Consider the following 20117-nt stretch of genomic DNA (forward strand, 5'->3'; position numbering starts at 1 on the left):
TAGTCCGTATGTTTAGGAGTTAGAGTTTAGAGCTTAGTGCCTATTTGGTGGGGTAGTCCGTATTGTTTAGGGGATAGGGTGAGTGCTTATTTTGTTGGGGTTAGCGCTAAGGTTGTTTATTTTTGGGTTTAGGGGGAATTTTTTTATTTTAGTGGTTAGGGTTAATTTTTTTATTTGAAGGGTTAGGGTGTAGTTCTTATTTTTGAGGGGTTAGGGCTAAGTTTTTTTATGATTTAGGGGTTAGGGTTAAGTTTTTTATTTGAAGGGTTAGGGTTTAGTTCTAATTTTTAGGTGTTAGAGTTTAGTTCTTAATTTTTAGGGTTAGGGTGTATTTCTGAACATTTTAGGGTTAGGGCTAAGTTTTCTTATTTTAGGGTTTAGGGTTAATTTTTTTAATGTGTACTTCTAATGAAATAAAATTACATTTAGAAGTTGAAATAAAATTTCGTTTTTTTAATGTGTACTTCTAATGAAATAAAATTACATTTAGAAGTTGAAATAAACTTTATTTTTTTAAACGGTAAGGGTTTAGTTCTTATTTTTTAGGGTTAGGCTTAGTTCTTATTTTAGGGGTTAGGGTTAAGTCATTTTATTTTAGGGTGTATGGTTATTTTTTTTATTTTAGGGGTTAGTTCTTATTTTTGAGGGGGTAGGGGGTAGGGAAGGATAGAGGGTTGAATGAGGAATCTGTGCATGAAAATGCAAAAGGAAGTGTCTGGAGAAAAGGAGAAGGATAAAGTGGAGTACTGAAATGTAAAAACAGGAGGTAAAACTGGATTCGCGAAGTACGAGGAAGAGAATTCGAAATGTTCATACTATTATACTTCCGCCATTACAATGTATTGGCATTAAAGAAAAATTACTAAAATATATTTTCGATCTCAATGAATATTTAATTTTTTATTTGTTTTATAATAATTTTTTTTGTTGTGTCTTTAATCAAATAATATATTTTTTTCTTTGACATTTTTTAACTCATAATAAATTATTAAATTTTGTGTTTATTTTTTGATAATTTTTTCATTTATTATTAATTTTTTTTAAAAAAATAATAACAAATGAATTTCTTTTACTAGAAAGTAAAAATAAAATTTGTTAGTTTATAAGGAACTAAAAAAAAGGAGCAATGTTATAATTTTATAGAAAAACAAAACAAATGAAATTTTTTACAAGAACAAACAACAAACTTTGGATATATATAAGAAAAATATATTTTAATCTTTTAATTAAGTATCACATCTTAAGTTTTTCAACCATTAATAATCGGTTAATATTTATAAATGATACATTAATAGAGTAATTAATTTCCATTATACACGGTTTAGGGTTAGTTCTTATTTGTTAGGGATAGGGCTAAGTTTTTTATTTTAGGGTTAGGGTTTAGTTCTGAACATGTTAGGGGCTAGGGTTAGTTTTTTATTTTAGGGGTTAGGGTTAGTTCTTATTTTTTAGTGTTAGGGTTAGGTTTTTTTATTTTAGGGCTAGGGTTTAGTTCTGAACATGTTAGGGGTTAGGGTTATATTTTTATTTTAGGGGTTATGGTTAGTTCTTATTTGTTAGGGCTAGGGCTAGGTTTTTTATTTTAGGGTTAGGGTTTAGTTCTGAACATGTTAGGGGTTAGGGTTAGTTTTTTATTTTAGGGGTTAGGGTTAGTTCTTATTTTTTAGGGTTAGGGTTAGGTTTTTTTATTTTAGGGCTAGGGTTTAGTTCTGAACATGTTAGGGGTTAGGGTTAGTTTTTTATTTTAGGGGTTAGGGTTAGTTCTTATTTTTTAGGGTTAGGGTTAGGTTTTTTTATTTTAGGGGTTAGTTTTTGAGTTTTATTTGGTTTACGGTTCATTGATTATTATAGTTTGATACGCGACATAAATATTATCCATAAGTAAGCCTTAATAAACTGAATATCATACATTACGCCATGAATGTCAAATTACAAATATACAACAAAGGCTTAATAAACGAAGACATGCAAATCATTCATTTTGGTGTCCGTGATGTCGTGAGGATGTGCCACATGGTCGATCCCATCTTCGTGCTTGGCGATCAGGATTTCTTCTGCCCCGATGCCTCCCCGCTTCTTCTTCGTCAGCCTCCGCAGAAAATGCGTGCCGCAAATCAACACCGAATAAGTCACCCGTATTAGGTATTTGTCCCGGTACATTCCATTGTGTTCCTAACGGGGCATTAGGTGTTGGAATTGGGCCATGATATTGCTGTGAAGGGGTCATTGTGGGCCATGAAAAATGAGCTTGTGTTTCCGCAACACCACCGAACGATTGCTGGCTTGCAGAAGTATCAGTGTGATGACCCTGAAAAGGATATTGATACATCTGGGTCGGATACTCAGCAAATGTTTGTGGCGTGTAATACATTCCATGGCCACGCTCCGCCATTTGTTGGGAATATTCTTCCGCTTCAACAATGTCCCTTCTTCTGTCTATCCCCTGAGTTTCAATACTTGACTGAAGTATGTGAAACTGTTGTGCAGGAAATTGACGCTCTGATGCGGGACCATGTGACACTGGCTCAGTGACTCTCTCTTGCTTTTCGGATAAAATTGTAATTTTTTCCACATAAGGCACGAGATCATCAAATGTGCATGTATTCCTCCCTTGAGGAGACACCATGTATTGTAATGCCTCCGCAACTTCACCCTGCATTTATAAGGGTAAGAAAATTAATGGCCATCATTAAATAAAAGTTCAAGTTAAAATTTGAAAAAAATTTAAAAATACCAATGTAGCCGTCTTTGCATTTGCTGGGTCAACAAACATCTTTGTCTTTCGCCTATACCAGACCATGTAGTCCGAGTTAAAACTCAATAGGCCTTCTTGTCGGGGATAAGCGTCGACCCTAAATGCATGGCGATTATTCCACTGCTGAATCATTGGGGCGAACAATTGCCCCCAATTTTCGTCATGTTTCCCCTTTAATGTTATGCCATGAATGTTTAGGGGTTGTGAAGGAGACTCTGGAACTGGTTGTTGCATCCCAAATTGTCTCAAAACTCTGTCCGGTTGGTGCCACTCAATAACTTGGAAACAAATTAGTGGCACCACCGCGTACCACGCGAGACTTCCGACTAAACAAACGGGAGGCAACAATGATAAAACGGTTGATGGGTAAGGCTCCCACACAAACTGCATATAACAACATAGTTGTGAACATTGTAGTAAAATAACACATAATTTTTTATTTTACAACTATAATACCATGTTCTTACCTCATGACGTTTCATAATATCCAGCTTGCGACGAAAAACTCTCACATCATCATTGCCGATATGTTGGTTTCCACGTCGCAGCCACCTACAAAGATTAAAATTTAACACGTCTAAAACCATTTATTCTATTGAAATGAAAGACGCTGTTAAAAATGACTAACCTGTGTCCCAATGGTGTATTTTCTACTTGGGAAGGAGTCCTCTTTGGAGCCAAGGTTGGACATCGCTCCCATGCCCACAGTTGTAGTAAGATGCACATACCTCCGATTGATTTAGTATTATAATCGGTGGCACTGCACATCTCTCTATATAAAAAACCAAGTACGGCAGCTCCCCATGCATATGTGCCACATTCTTCAAAATCACGTAAAAATTGAAGGTACCTTAGTGAAACTTTGTTACTGCTTTTGTCAACAAACAAGACACCTCCAATGAATCTCAGTATCCATGCACGGGCAAACCTTCGTACTTGTTCTTCGTTGTCGTCATTATTTATTTGTGCAAAATTATGAGCCAGCCAACTTAATTTAACCATGCTACCTTTAATTTCACCTTCTTGTGGTCTGACTCCCAATAATTCCTCACATAAATCAGCCCAATCAAGATTTGTTGGACCGATTAATGGTAAACCATCCACACTTATACCTAACAATACAGAGACGTCTTGGAGAGTAATAGTACACTCTCCGCATCTCATGTGAAACGTATGTGTTTCCGGCCTCCATCTTTCTATCAGAGCACTAATTAATGAAGCATTTATTTTTAAGTATCCCATCTTGATAATCCAGCCGAAACCAGATTGTTGAAGAAAAGGAAAAATTTGCTCTGGAATTTGTTCTTCCCCTTGATACGTGGGGACAGCTCGTCTTATATGTAATTTTCGATCTTGTTCCCCATTCCAAACATGTTCTGAAACATGCTTAGGTTGCATCCATAATACATCAGCATCCATGGGGCCAGACTTAATGTTAATATGTGATGAAGATGATGATGAAGATGCCATTGTTACTGCAAAATCAAATATAATACAAAAAATGCACAAATCAATTTATACATTATTTGTAAATAATATAAATTAAACTACGCACATTTATAAAAACATTATTAAATATATAACAATAAATTTGTAAAAAATCAATTCATTTATCTATATTATCTATATATAACATACAAAATTAAGACACTAAAAAGGCAAATTTACTTCTATTTAATATTATAATTATTTATTTACCTATAAAATGCTTAAATTTCTAAAGCTAACTAATATTACAAAAACTAAAAATTTAGGTGTGTCTAAAATTTACAAATATATACCTAAAGCTAATATTAACAACTGCCTAATACTACAAAACCTAATATTACGTATGCCTTCCTAAAGTGTATCATGCATGTATATATATTTATTAGGCTAAAGTATCAAAATGCATGTAAATATATACTTAATACTACAAAACCTAATATCACATATATAAAATTTAAGAATATATACAACAACTAAATAGATATACAACTAATATTTTTATACTAACTAAACAAATATATAATATTTTCATAAGTAACCAAATAATATTTTAAGCCAAATATTATTTTCAACCAAATATTATCACACATATAATATCTAACAATATATATAATAACTAAATAAAATTTCGATTCTAACTAACCAAATATTATTTTCAACCAAATATTATTTTCATATATATATATATATATATCTAACAATACATACAATAAATAAATAAAATATTTAAACTATTTTAAACTTAAAATTTTTATTACGTAAAAAATATATCTAAATGGTAAGAGCACACACTAATTAACTTAGAATTTAAACAAACTCATACTAACTAATATAATATTTAAACAAACTTAGAATTTAAACTAAATAAAATATATCTATTAATACATAAAAAAAAAAAACCAATCCAATACCTACTGATCCTAACTAATTTAAACTAACAATTTTTATTAACACTAACTAACCTACTATTTACATACTTATTAACAGAATATGTAAATTTTATTTACTTTCAAAAACACTTACCAAGTAAGGGTGGGCACACACTTGAAGGAAAGGAAGCAGACACCAAATTTGAACCAAGGAGCACAAAGCAAGAAGCACACAACAAAGCAAGAAGAAGCACACACGAAAGCACAAGCTCACACTCAATGCAAGCGTAAATAAGGTTGAAGCATTTTTTTTATAGCTGAAAACTTACCTACCAACGTTCAAATTTTTAACGTTCACATGCAACGTATTCTGCAAACCCTAAGCCTATCTTTTTCAGACTATACACTGCAACCCCTGCAAACATCTTTTTTTTTTCACACTGAAACACTGCAAGCCTATACCTTTTTTTTTTCAGACTGAAACGCTGTTACCAACGCGTTCCGCAGCTGCCAATGGCGGGACAACTTTGGTCCCTGTTCCGCCAACACGAATGGCGACATATGCATGGACGTGATCTCAGCTTGTTCCGCCAATACAAATGGCGATACCAGCCCTGTTCCGCCAACACGAATGGCGACATACGAATGGCACGTGAGTGACCTTGTTCCGCCAATGCGAATGGCGATACCAACCCTCGTTCCGCTTTTGGCAGTGGCGATACATGCTTGCCGCCAGTAAGAATGGCGGAATCAACGTAAAAATTAGACCCCCATTGCAATTAGTTTCGAAACAGACCCAGTTACGTAAATTGTTTTTAAAAAAAACCCTATACAGTAAATTTGCCGAAAAGCTCATCTCTCTTTCTCAGCACACAAAAGCAGTATAAGCACGTATCGAGTTTTGCCTATCCTTAAAAAGGGAGAAAAGCCCGTATGTCTTTCTTGAAAATACTTCTGCATGGTATTGAAAAAATAATTTGGGTTGATAAGGTATTTTCTCTATAAGGACTAACTGCTGCTTCAACCCAAGTTACTCTAAACTCTTCTATCAAATTTTATCCTTTGAATTAATTGATTATAAACTAAGCATTGTGCGTTTTGAATCTATTGAAATACTACTATATTGGTTGATCTGGTTTCTTAATACTGTCAATTGTATTGACATAGATTATTTTCTCATCTTCGAACATCTCATTTGTTACTACAATATTGCATGCACGAAACAAACATGAAATTTATTCGCTTGAGATTTAACCCATCAGTGGTAATTAACTTCGAGTAATTATTAATTTACATCTGAATTTTATACCCCCAGTGTCTACCCAAAAACGTGATTAATCATATGTATAAATATGATTAATTTTATTTTATAAATATGTTTTTTTATCTGTTGAATGGGATGAAAATCAGTCCTCATTAACTAGAATTTAGAAAGAGACAAGGGAATACAATTCAAGCAAATTCCAGGGGGAACCAGAAAATATATGATTCTGTGGGACATTTAATTAATAATCGTCCGATGTATCTTTATTTTTTTTAAATGAAGGGTCAACATTGTCCGAAAAATAACATTGATTGACGTTGGCCGAGAAAACTTTTATATCATTGGCTAACAAATAACCTCGACCAAAGTCGACCGAAAAAAATCTTAACCGACATCGTCTGAAAAGTAGCTTCGACCGTCGTCGGCTAAAAAACATCATCAACCGATGTCGGTAAAAAAAATTCTAGCCAACGTTAGTAAAAAAAAATTACCGACCAACATCAGCCAAAAAACTCGGGCTGATGTTTGTCAAAAGAAAAGTCTCGATCGATGATGACCCAAAAAATCATGGTTGAAATTGGTTGAAAATTGCCCACAAATTCTTTTATTATTAAGTTCGATTAATTTTGAACCATTAAGTATTGATTAAAGGATTCATTGGATTTTAAAAAATAGCATATGAATCATTAACCATCCATAAAATTAAACAATGTTTTATTTTTGTGTAATGGATGAATTGGATGAATGGCAGATAAGATGGAGATGATCTCCATGTTGTCGACAATGACACGGAGGCCATCATGAAAGATAGAGCATCGAGCCAAAAGTTGATCTTATTCTGCTATTGTAATATCATATACATGCATATAAATATTTTTAAGGGATTGTCATTTCTCAACTATTAAATAAAAATGTATCCCCAATAGTAGTTTTTCTTACTAATCCACATGAATCACTTGCTAAACTAGCTCACGCTAGAAGCCGTCTAAAATTCAATGAAAATAAATTTGAATAAATACATATTTTTGTCTTTGAATTTGTTAGGCGTAGACAGTTAGGTCCCTCAAATATAAAACATTAAAATTTTGTCCCCAAATTTATAAAAAGTGTGACAAACTAATCATACCATTAATTTTCTCTATTAACTCAAATGATCATGCTTACATGGCACTTTCGGTGACGATGTGACAGTTGACGGTTGCCACATGTCATACACGTGGTTGCCATGAGCCATCTATGTGGTTACCATGTGTCAAAAAAGTGACTATTTGATTTGGTCTCTGAACTTAGCAACTTCTGTCATTTTGTTCTCTGAACTTAGTAACTTCTGTCATTTTGATTCACTACTAGAAAATAGGCTTTTAACATTGGTTATTAAGGACTTTCAACATCGGTTATTAATCAATGTTGAAATTACCGATGTTAAAAGTATCAACGTAAACATCAGTTTTTGAAAACTAATGTTAAATTAAACTACACAACATCATTTTTCTGAAAAACCAATGTTGTTTTCTGTTCACCAACATTGGTTTTAAAATAATTGATGTTGTTAGTAAACCACAACATCAGTTTTTCTAAAAATCGATGTTGTGTTTTGAAATTTTTTTTAATATTCTGTCTATTTTTTAATTACCAACTGTAATTATACATAGCATAACTTATCATTCAAAGTTGTAAGAACTCTAAAAATTAAACATAAGTCATCCTTGAAAAGAAGTAAATGAAAACTAAATATAATAAATTAGAATATTATATTCAATATATTTTATATAATAGATTGTCTATCCACAAAATGATAAGTTGACAAAAAGATTTCTAGCAAAAACATTCCAAGCATCATTTCCCACAAAATATATCACTAGGAGTTATAAACAAAAATTTACAGATGTATAGTATATTGTACTTAAATAACAAACAAATCCAAAATAAAACAAAGTTAGATATTGCATCTAGAAACTCAAATATAATTTGAGTTCCAGCTTCAAAATTCTGTGATTGTGCAAAAGTCCTCCGTCCATAGCCAATTTTTGTAGACTTTCTCCAATGATTATAAACAATGTTGCAGTTTGTAATCCCTTCCAAATTCGAATGAGTGAATCTTACATGTTTCATGAATGAGTACATGGTACTGACACATCCTGAAGTTACCATTAAGTTCATCTTAGATATGTATATGATCTTAAAATTTGACAGACAAAGGTGCTTTTGTACTGATTATATATACTGTTGAGTTACTCACCAAATTGCTGCAAGCCACTTTGTACTTATTTAGCAGGACTTTAAAAGTGATAGGAAGAAAACACTTTGTCCAAAATGGGTCATGATCACATAATGATTTCCTATGAGTCTATAGAAATCTCTGAGTTCTGTCTATCCAGCCAGTATAGTTGGATTCACCAGGACTTGGTTGTATGTAATAGAGTGCATGTTGTCATTACTGTCTAGCAAATGCCAAGTATGCTCTAGTTGATCCTTCTATCTTACAGCAAAAGTCCTACTCACTTCACCATAAGAATACATTTAAAGAAAAATAATATAAGCAATACTAATGTGTTATATTATGTCATGTTTATTTGAGAATAGTCTTGAAATTCCTAACCTGATCTTTAATATGAATTGTGTTGAACATTTCCTTTGTTTTTCTGTTAATCTCCATCATTGTCTTAGCCTTTTCATTCCAATTCTTTTTATCTTCATTCATCGTGTCTAAAGTCTATTTACAATATAAAAGTCACTATTATTAAATGGTAAAGCATAAATAAATAACATCTCAATAAGCTTAGTATACAATTGTATCAAAAATCTATTCTACACATGTAAACAAAGTAATAGAGATGCATGAAGTATACTATTCTTTTTACATGAGGAAGCACTCTTCATACTCAGCTTGCATATAACCATGTCCATAATAGACCCATTTTCAATCTTTAATCAGTTAGCAACTATTAATCCAACATTGTATAGTCTCTAATCTAAAATTACCCTTTGGCTGAAAAGCTCGAACTGCTTAAAAATAAATAAGACACAGTGCATACACAATCCAAGACACAATGAATATACTCATGCTTTAAAAAATGCTTTGGCATGAGAATATATTCAATTCATGATATGCAATAAATGAATGGCAATTTATGAGCAAAAGCTATATGATAACATATCCAAAAACAAAGAAAAGGAAAAAGGGTCCATGACAGCATGACAACAGTGGCAAATTTGCTCCACATCAATTACAACACCACAAGTCCTCTTTTCTTTATTGGACTAACAACAACAAAGGAACAAAAAAAACATAAACTGGGAGCATTTTTATATCAATCTTTGCATATACGTATTCTAGTTTAAACTAAAAGTACCAAGACCTAAACTCCTATCAAGAATTAACAACCATGAAAAGCATTATGAAATTTTATATCATTTACGACTAACTTTTGTATTGAAAAGCATTATGAAATTTGTCTTTTCCCCAATTTATAGTTCTTTTTGTAGGTTTGTACATATTTTTATGTTTAGTTTAAGTTTTATGCAGTAGATATTCCCTTCATTGTGAATTACTGTGTTTTCAACTTCAGTCTTAGGTGAAAAGATGAAGAATAACAAGGTTGCAACAACTGTTGTCTCGCTAAGCGAGGGATATGCGCTTAGCGAGCAACATCCGCTAAGCAAGACAATAGCTGGTGAGGAGAATCTGGAAGAGAATCTGCCATGTATGCACACGCTCAGCGCGCCATCCGTTTGCCCAGCGAGTCATTTGTCTCTTCTGGTGCCCAGCGCGCCTGACTCGCTAAGCCAAAAATCACTAACTTGTGCTTAGCGCGAAAATGGCTCTAAGCGAGCCTTCAAGGACAGAAAGCCCTTAAAAGATGAAGTTGGCGTAAAAAAGGGAGTCTTTAGCTTGTGGAAGAATAAAGATATACATGAGAGACACAACAGGGCAAGGGAGCACCAAAAACCTCAGCTTTCAAGAGGATTCTAGGTTTTAGAGTGATTTCTAGGTTCCTAGAGGTGGAAGAGACATCCCCATCACTGTGTAATCTGAATTTTGCTTCAAAAAACCCCTATTGTAGCTAAAAGGTGATAACTTGCCATGGAAGGCTAAAGCTTTTGTTGGGAATTTCTGCTAAGCCTTGATGTAAAAACTCTTTACTATCTATTTAATGTTGTTTTGATGTGTTCATTGCTTATATCTGCATTTAATTATTGCTTTCTAGTGGACTGATCACCCATTTGTGTGTAAAGTTAGGATTTTTAACATTGGAAAATGTTTTGAATCCTTAGAACTGGATAGAGCAGGGCTAGATAACTGTATGTCTGGACACGAAGTGCAGGGATTTAGTTTTTAATATGCTTTAATCGTAATGCAATTTATTTAGGCTAAGTTCGACGAGACATCTTAGAACGAGGTTTAAATATAATTAGTCTATTCACGTGAGGAATCAGTGTTTGGTAGAATTACCCTCAGCATAAAACACAGAAACAACCTTAAATAGAGAAAAACCTTTAATTGCATCAAGTTACTCAATAGAAGGACCCAACATTTTAATCATCTGTTTATTTATCGCATTTACATAGTTAATTTTGTAGTTATCTTTTGAATTGCAACCATATCCTTGTGTTTATTTTTATTTCATTATTTTATACAAATGCCTACTTATTGAACGAATGCTTTTCTGAATGAAACAAACTTCCTGTGATTCGATACTCGGTTCTTACCATTTTATATTACTTGTGACTCAATACACTTGCTGATAGATTTCGCATTTGTAAAAGAGGCGAACAAGTATTTTCTGTGAATAGTTAGTTCAGAAATTACTTTTCTCTTGGATTGGTTAAACACTGCTCTTACTAGTGCTTTGTATGCGAGGTAAATCTTCTGCAGGTGATTTAGTTCCAATGGATTTGGAAATTGAAGCCACTTGTAGAAGGAACAACACAGAGAGAAGAAGAAAAATACTACAGGACAAGACAACACCACCAATTCTTGAGGAACCTCAATCATTTGAGTCGTCTTCTATCTTTCCACAGACAAGGAGAGTTACCCTTGAAGACTACTCTAGTTCTACTGTGCCGCAATTCTTCACTAGTCGGCCAAAGGTTCAAGCGCATAATATTTCTTATCCACACCTGGCCACTTACATTGAAATTTATTTCATGGCCTGCCGAATGAAGACCCGTATGCACACCTGGCCACTTACATTGAAATTTGCAATACAGTCAAGATTGCAGGTGTGTGGAAGATGCTATGCGACTGAGTTTGTTCTTATTCTCACTGTCTGGAGAAGCAAAAAGATGGCTACATTCGTTTAAAGGTAACAGTCTTAAGACTTGGGATGAAGTGGCTGAAAGTTTTTTGAAGAAATATTTCCCCGAGTCCAAGACAGTAGAAGGAAAGGCATCCATCTCTTCCTTCCACCAATTTCCGGATGAGTCTTTAAGTGAAGCATTAGAAAGATTTCATAGCTTGCTGCGGAAGACACCGACTCACGGATTTTCAGAACCAATTAAGCTAAACATTTTTATTGACGGGTTAAGGCCGCAGTCCAAGCAACTGTTGGATGCTTCTGCTAGGGGCAAAATCAAATTGAAGACCCCAGAAGAGGCCATGGAACTAATTGAAAATATGGCTGCAAGTGACCATGCCATACTGTGTGATTGAACTCACATTCCCACAAAGTGAAGTCTGTTGGAGCTTTCCCCTCATGATGCACTTTTGGCACAAAACAAGTTGTTGTCCAAGCAGTTTGAGACATTGACTGAAACATTGAGTAAGTTGCCTAATTAATTGCAGGTTAATCAACCTTCACATTCAGCTATTTTGCAGGTTGGAGGTTACAGGATATGCGGAGGAGCCCACGAGTTAGGACACTGTATTCCCCTAGATGACACAACACAAGAGATGAATTACATGGGGGGAAATCAGCCCAAACCAAATTTTCATGCAGGTGGATATTCAGGCTTTAAGTAAGGTTCAAATTATAACCAGCAACAAGGGCAGTGGAGGTCCCATCTAGGGAATCAATTCAACAAGGACCAGGGTGGACCATCTAATAGGCCTCAGCAACAAGGGCCTAGCCTCTATGATAGAACCACCAAGCTGGAGGAGACACCGGCTCAATTTATGCAGGTCACAATGTCAAACCACAAGAGAATAGAGTCTGCCATCAAAAACCTTGAAATCCAAGTGGGACAGTTGGCAAAACAATTAGCAGAAAATTCTTCTAGCACTTTTGGAGCGAACACTGAGAAGAATCCAAAAGAAGAATGCAAAGTTGTTATCACTAGAGGCAGGAAGGCAACCATTGTTGAGGATGAGGACAGGACAGTTGATGACAAGCAAGAGCTAGTAGTAAAAGAAGGAGAAGAAGAGAAGGAAAAAGAAGGAAACCAGATGAGGGAGAACAAAATAATTGAGAATAAGAAAGAAATAAATGAAGAGAAAGAAAAAGAAAAAGAAAAAGAAAAAAAATGAGAAAAAGAGTGAAAAAGAGAGAGTATGGAAGACAAAGGTGAGCTTGCACAAGAAAAAAAGAAAGAGGATATTCCATGTATAGGGAAAGAGGTGCCATGTCCTTTTGTACCATCAAAGAAAGACAAGGAGCGAAAACTAGCTCGATTCCTTGACATCTTCAAGAAATTGGAGATAACAATTCCTTTTGGAGAAGCCCTGCAGCAGATGCCACTCTATTAAATTTTTTTGAAAGATCTGTTAACCAAGAAGAGAAAGTACATTCACAGTGATAATATTGTTGTGGAAGGAAATTATAGTGCAGTGATTCAAAGAATCCTTCCACTGAAGCACAAATATCCTGGGAGTGTCACAATTCCCTGCTCTATTGGTTCTGTGTCTGTTGGAAAAGCTCTCATTGATTTGGGGGCCAGTATAAACTTGATGCCACTTTCCATGTGCATGAGACTTAGAGAGTTGGAGATTATGCCAACAAGGATGACACTACAATTAGCATATCGTTCCATTACTAGACCTTATGGTGTAATTGAAGATGTTCTGGTTAGAGTGAAACATTTTACTTTCCCCGCTGATTTTGTAGTAATGGATATTGAAGAGGACACTGAAATCCCCTTGATTTTGGGTCGTCCCTTCATGTTAACTGCTAGTTGCATGGTGGATATGGGAAAGAAAACGTTGGAAATGGGCATAGCTGATCAGAAGATCAGCTTTGATTTCTTTGATGAAGAAAAGAATTTGCTTGACCAAAATGTTTGTTCAAAGGTAAATGAAGGATGAAAGGAGATGGTTCTGAAGGTTGGAACCAAATTTGATCCAGATCCATGAAGTAAGACGCATCAAGCTAATGACGTTAAACGAGCGCTTACTGGGAGGCAACCCAACCCTTTTTAATTTCATGTTCATTGCATCTAGCTAGGATTAACTTATTTGTGATTGTATGAGTAAATGATCAGCATGTTTTGCATTTTGATATGGGTTGATTAAGCTTTTCTGAAGCTATGGATGGAAAAATAGCATAGAAAATTTTTCACACTCGCTCAACACACCATGTGCGCTAAGCGAATCATTATGCACGCGCTGAGCGAGTCGCTACTCGTGCTAAGCGCATCAACCCCTACTCATTGGATGAAAGGGCCTCGCTAAGCGCGCCTTATGCGCTAAGCCCAAAAACTTCTCTAGAATTTCATCTTTTAGAATTGGGCTAAGCGAGTCATCTTGTTAAGCGCATAGCTACATCTCATTAAGTGCCCTAGCGTGCTAAGCGCAATTTGCTCTTTGTTTGGACCTTCATGTGAATTGGGCCCAACAGGTCAGCCCACTAAGCCCAAAACTCTCTCGAGTTTGGAATTTTGCTAAGCGAGACCATCTCGCTAAGCGAGCCCCACTACTGCATCAGGAAGCATTTAATTCGCCAAGTCAGCCCATAACTTACTTAGCGAGAGTTGCAGACCAATCAGAGCTGCAGAACTTGCTAAGCGCGTACCCTTTGTGCTAAGCCCAAATCCTTCTCGGGTTTTCTAATTTTTGAATTGGGCTGAGCAAGTCTACCCACTAAGTGCGTGGATTTGAATTTTGAAAACTCAAAGGTCGTTGAGTGCTCACTTAGCGAGTTACTTGCGCTAAGCGGGGCAATCGAAACTGCCAAAAATAAACACTACTGCCTTAGGTAGTTTCTTTTTTGCAAATTATAACTTCCCTATCATTGGCATTCCTTCATCTGCATTATACTCATCTTGCACTCTTGCTTCTTTTGCTTCCTTCTTTGCTTAATATTTCTAGCAATCCAAGTAAGTACTCCTTACTTTGCTTTTTAATTTTCGTTTTGAACATTAGGATAAAAGCCATTTTAGTTGTTTCTAAAGTTTCAATTTTATGTTGATGTTGGTGCTATTTTGTTAGTTGTTAGATAGCATGCTGTTAGGGGTTTATTTTTGCACATAATTTATATGATTTTGCCTTAGTTTGATTAGGTTTTGAGGCCTAATAGGGGCCTGTGGTAGGGGGCTGAAAAGCCCCAATTTTTCTGGAATTTTCTATGTGCTCGCTAAGCGTGCCTATGCGCTAAGCAAGTGATCGAGGCCATACCCAAATCAAATAAACATTAAAAATGCAGTATCTAGGAAGTGATCCTAGGTCGTCTCCCAACGATCAATGGTCAACTAAACGTTCATAATAGATAGTAGGAAAATAGTAACGAATTGGGGGGGGGGGGGGAGGGGGGCTTGTTTGCTTTTGTAAATTAAATAGTGAATAAATGTGAATTAGAAAATATCAGAATTAAAACACGTTGCTTCCCCTTGATTCACAAGCAAGTCTCTTATCCTAGGTTACGAGAGTTTATCCTTTATAAGTTCAACCACTAAATCCAACCTTAAATTAAATTACTAAGCGAAATTTAACATAAGGCATTCATTATGTGATTAAGCAACACATACACCAATTAATCATAAAAGATCATTAAGCATGAACGTAAATTAAGCGCAGAGACAATTAATCAAGCACTAAGCATGCATGAATAAATAGTAACAAATACAGAGTAATTGGTGAAGAGGAAAAATTGATCAGAATTTAATAGTAATAATAGAACCTCAAAGAGAATTGTGCTTGATCCTCAAGAGAAAACAATGCTAGAGACTTAGCCTTCCATTAATCAATAGAGAACAAAATTATAGATTGAAGCAAGAACGAAATTTTATTGCTAAAACGAAAAGTGACTAAAACGAAAAAGAGAGTAGCACTCTAAAATGAAAACGAAAAAGAGAGAGAGGAGAGAGAAAAGAGAAAAAAGCCTAAACTAGAACCTTGGTGCTGTTATATAGTTTTCAACCCCAAAGCTTACAAATCTGTTTTAAATCCAAACCCATAAATAAAATAAAATCTAGATAAGATAAGATAAGATAAGATCTAGATGAAATAATATCTAGATGAGATCAAATCTAAATAATATCTAGATAAGATAAAATTTGGTAGAATAAAATAGTCTACTTTCTTCAAGTCCAAACCCAATTTTGGATTCAAGCCCAATTGCTTATAATTCTCCTGGAATTAAATTAAAAACACAAAATTAATCCAGTAAGCCCAAATGATAAAACTGCATAATTAATTTGATAATTAAGACTAATCAGTAATTAAAATGGTGCAAAAAGGGTTAAGAAATAGGAGAAAATAATGGCACATCAGGGAGTTCATCAATTTTTGTTGAATTTATGGGTTTTTGGATGAACTTGCTAAGCCGGCCCTGTCCCACTAAGCGTGTTCATCATTTTTGTTTGAATATATGAGTTCTGGATGAACTCACTAAGCCACTGCACTTCGGCTTAGAGAGTGTTTAAATTTCTAGTTTTGTTTAAGTGTTCATATGAACTCGCTAAGCCAGTGTGTTGCGCTTAGCGAGTTGTGTTGCTTGGGTCAGAGTCCAAGAGGATATTGGTGGCTAAGCGAGTTAGCCTTGCTAAGCCACCTAGCCTCTTTTAGTGAATAAGCATGGGCTAAGCGAGTCAGTCTCGCTAAGCCCAAAGCAATTTAGTTTTCTAATTTTTTGTTCATGCGCTGAGCGAGTCAGTCTCGCTGAGCACATTTTCTTCTCTGTTTTGGATTTCGGCTTAGTGAGCCTGCTCGCTAAGCCAATTAAGTTCCAGTGGTTAGTTTGGGCTAAGCGCCTGCTGGCGCTAAGCCTGTTTAGTATGTCGCGCTAAGCAAGTCAATATCACGCAATTAGCTCTCTGTCAAAGAATAAGGCTTAGCAAGCCATGCTCGCTTAGCCATTGTGCTGTTTCAGCTAAGCGAGTAGGTCTCGCTTAGCCAAATCTTTGTTTTTATGTTGTCGCACTAAGCGCGCCTCGCGCGCTAAGCGGGAGCTGTTATTTTCATAAGGCACGCTAAGCGAGTCAGTCTCGCTAAGCGCCCTGACTGTTTTTCTGTTTTATTTTTTTGATTTTAGTTTGAAATAAAACCTATCTAACTTGCTTCCTGTGATTCTTTTTGATGAAGATGGCCTCCATGAAGAGGAAATCTACTGCCTCTCGGCCCTAGGAGCCTTATGATACTACCAGATTTAATTCTGAGGCTGCTTGGGAGAGGTATTCCTTGAACGTTCACTCTCGGAACATTCTTTCGGAGAGGAACGTTGTTCTCTACGTTACTGAATACGACGAGTTCCGTCGGGAGCTCGAGAGGCGATGCTGGCATAAATCCTTGACCAGGAAAATGGATAGGCACATAGATGTAGCCCTGGTCAAGGAGTTTTATGCGAACTTGTATGATCTCGAAGACAAATCCCCCCTAACCAAGTCAGAGTGCGGGGGAAGCTAATCAAGTTCAATGCCGCTTCTCTGAATGCCTTCCTGGAGATGCCACCAGTTATTCAGCTAAGGGAGCAGTACACTTCCTATACCATCTTCTACCGGATGCGCATAGATCCTTAGGAGCTTGCTTCCAAGCTCTGCATTCCAGGGCACGAATTTGTTTTGAATGCTAAAGGGGCACCCTGGAAGCTCCCGAGGAAGAATTTCACTACACTAGCCCAGACATGGAGTGTGTTATCATCCTATTATATACATGGGTAGGGCGAGGTTAGTCTATAGGCTAGTCATGAAGATGGACATGGACTTGGGCTCACTCATATCAGGCCAGATCTCACAGATGGCCCAGTCCAACTCCCCTTAGCTTAGCTTCCCATCTCTCATCACCGCCTTGTGCGTCGCCTGAGGAGTTGTCTCAGATTCCCTCATCTTCGAGTCTCTCAGCCCTGCCATTAATTTGGCATATATTAAGAAGAATTGCTGGAACCTGGATGATCCTTTGATCGCATTTCCAGGGACCCGTAAGGCTTAGGCTAGAGGATCTGAGGGCCCATCTTCTTCTGCTCCCTCTGCTTCTATTTCTACACCACCAGCTCCCTCTACTCCACCACCATCAGCTCCAACTCCTACACCCTCTGGCACCTCCATGTAGTGTCGATGATGCTGATCCTCCACCATGGCTTATGCCTGAATGCATGAATTTTGGAAATGATGAAGGCCATGATTGATTGAAATAGCCACTTAGCCTAAAAGCTTACCCTGTTCATGAATGATAAATCCCTTGCACCCATGTTGAGCTTGTTTTTAATTGATTGAGCTGAACCTTGAGCCTGTAAAGTCATAATCTCCATCTACCTTTTCTTAGGTTGTAGGAGAGAATTATGGTTCAAAGCAAATTTGTCCCAAATTTGGGGGAGATTATTGGGTGGTGACAAGAGTGGTAAGACAAATAACAACTACACAAAAATTTGTCAAGAAGTAGTAAATAAAAGCTGCTAAAATAAAAAAAAAAGAAGAAATTTCAAGAATAAATGTTGTGTGGGATGTTATTTGAAGCTGAAATTCTGATACTGGGGACAGATGTCGTACCGGATGTCACGACATCACGCTTCAGAACATGCAGATTATATGTGTCCGTATGAACAGATTAAACAAGTAAATGACACAAGAGAATTGTTAACCCAGTTCGGTGCAACCTCACCTACATCTGGGGGCTACCAAGCCAGGGAGGAAATCCACTAAAATAGTGTTAGTTCAAGGTCTAACAGCCACTGTTTACAACCTTCTCACCTAACCACTACCCGTGCGACCTCTACCTAAGAGCCACTCTTAGATATGAGAAACCCCGCTCACTCCCTCTCAAACACTCTCCCGTGTTTACAATTAAATCAAAGACACACCAGAGATCAACTCTGAACAAAAGAGATCAACTCTACACACTAGAGATCAACTCTACACACAAGAGATCAACTCTACACACTTAGGTCCAACACTTGATGTTAGGGTACCATCAAGGTGGCTCACAAAAGACTCAAGTCCCAAAAATCACAAAATAACTCTTCAATCCCGGACTTGGTACAGAACTCGTGCAGCCTTCATGTTTATATAGCAGTGTGCGTTTCTGGGCTGCAACTCCTTGTGCTGGATGAGATCTATCATTCTTCCTGAAAATCTGCACTTAAAGATCTAAAAGATCAAGTTTGATCTTTTAGTTTTTATCTTTAATATTTAATCTTTAATCCCTGAACGAACTCTTCTAGTTTGAAATTCGAACTTTAATTATCTTTTAATTCGTTCCTAAAGATAGATCATCTTATCTCTTGCTAACTGCACAATAATCTGTTAAAGATATAACAGATTTATATGTCCAGTATTTTCGGGCCAGATGTCAGGACATCGTATCCGACATCGTGGATCCTGCAGCTTTGTGCATTGTACAGCAACTTCCAGTATTTTCGGGCAGGATGTCCTGGACATTGTATCCGACATCGTGGATCCTGCAGCTTTGTGCATTGTACAGCAACTTCCAGTATTTTCGGGCAGGATGTCCTGGACATTGTATCCGACATCTTGGATCCTGCAACTTCAATTCTTCATTTGACATTTCATCTTGCCTTGTGCATTGTGCAGCCCGATCTTATTCTTTGACATAACGTTGGACATCATGTGCAGCAACTCCAGCTTTCCTTCATTGTCTAAGTGCTTATGTTTTAACAAAATCTTAGCCAATCTTTTAAAACTCAGTAGAGCTAAGCACTAACAATCTCCCCCTTTGGCAAATTTTGTCTAAAACATACTTAGACACTTCCTGAGCAGGTACGAGCAGTTATGCAAGTGGGATCAGCAACTTTCATTATCAGAGTAATCAAGCATAGCGGAAATTCTTCAAGTTGCAAATCTACAAGTCTTCTCCAGGATGTCAAGACATCTCATGTGACATCAGCTTTCTGCTCCCCCTGTCTCAATGCTCTTTCACTGCAGCATCTTCTATCAGCTACTAGTCTTTTCAGGATGTCAAGACATCTCATGTGACATCACCATTCTGCTCCCCCTGTCTTCATGCTCTTACTGCAGCATCTTCTATCAGCTAGTAGCTTACATCAGTCATCATCAGCAGCAGCAGTCTCCCCCTCAAAATCATATACATACAACTCCCCCTCAAGATCATGCATACATCGTATCCTACTGCCATACATCATACATAGTATCCTACTACTCAAAATCATGCATAATAGCAAGCATAATACTATTACTCCCCCTTTTTAGACAGAATTTGACAAAAGTAGAATGCATGAACTTAAGGTGCAAATATTACAGACCAATAGTAATCAATTGTTCAAAGGGACATGCCCCTATAGCTAGTAAGAATAAAGGTCTGATGATCATGGGGTGGCCTCAGAATCATCATCATCTGATTCTGTATCCTCTGCTGCTTCTTCTTCTTCCTCAGCAGCTTCTTCTTCTTCCTCAGCTGCTT

The 20117-nt window shown here is 36.4% G+C and overlaps 1 protein-coding gene across 1 annotated transcript; it reads right to left on the bottom strand.

The window, feature by feature from the left end:
* Window positions 1-1736: 1736 nt before the first annotated feature.
* LOC121173586 (uncharacterized) lies at window positions 1737-3602 on the bottom strand. Its single transcript, XM_041009740.1, has 2 exons — window positions 2735-3602; window positions 1737-2653 (listed from the first exon to the last, which is right to left on the bottom strand). The coding sequence occupies exons 1-2, from the start codon at window positions 3143-3145 to the stop codon at window positions 1973-1975; spliced, it is 1092 nt and encodes a 363-aa protein (XP_040865674.1). The 5' UTR covers window positions 3146-3602; the 3' UTR covers window positions 1737-1972.
* Between the last annotated feature and the right edge of the window lie 16515 nt (window positions 3603-20117).

This window comes from Glycine max, chromosome 15 (genome assembly GCF_000004515.6).
Source record: "Glycine max cultivar Williams 82 chromosome 15, Glycine_max_v4.0, whole genome shotgun sequence".
NCBI classification, from domain to species: domain Eukaryota; kingdom Viridiplantae; phylum Streptophyta; class Magnoliopsida; order Fabales; family Fabaceae; genus Glycine; species Glycine max.

Excerpts from the sequence above, each read along its gene's own strand:
- LOC121173586 (XM_041009740.1), bottom strand. The coding sequence starts at position 3,145 with ATGCAGTTTGTGTGGGAGCCTTACCCATCAACCGTTTTATCATTGTTG. Across the intron at positions 2,654-2,734 it reads ATGCAAAGACGGCTACATTG|GGTGAAGTTGCGGAGGCATT; the intron begins GTATTTTTAAAT and ends TTATAAATGCAG.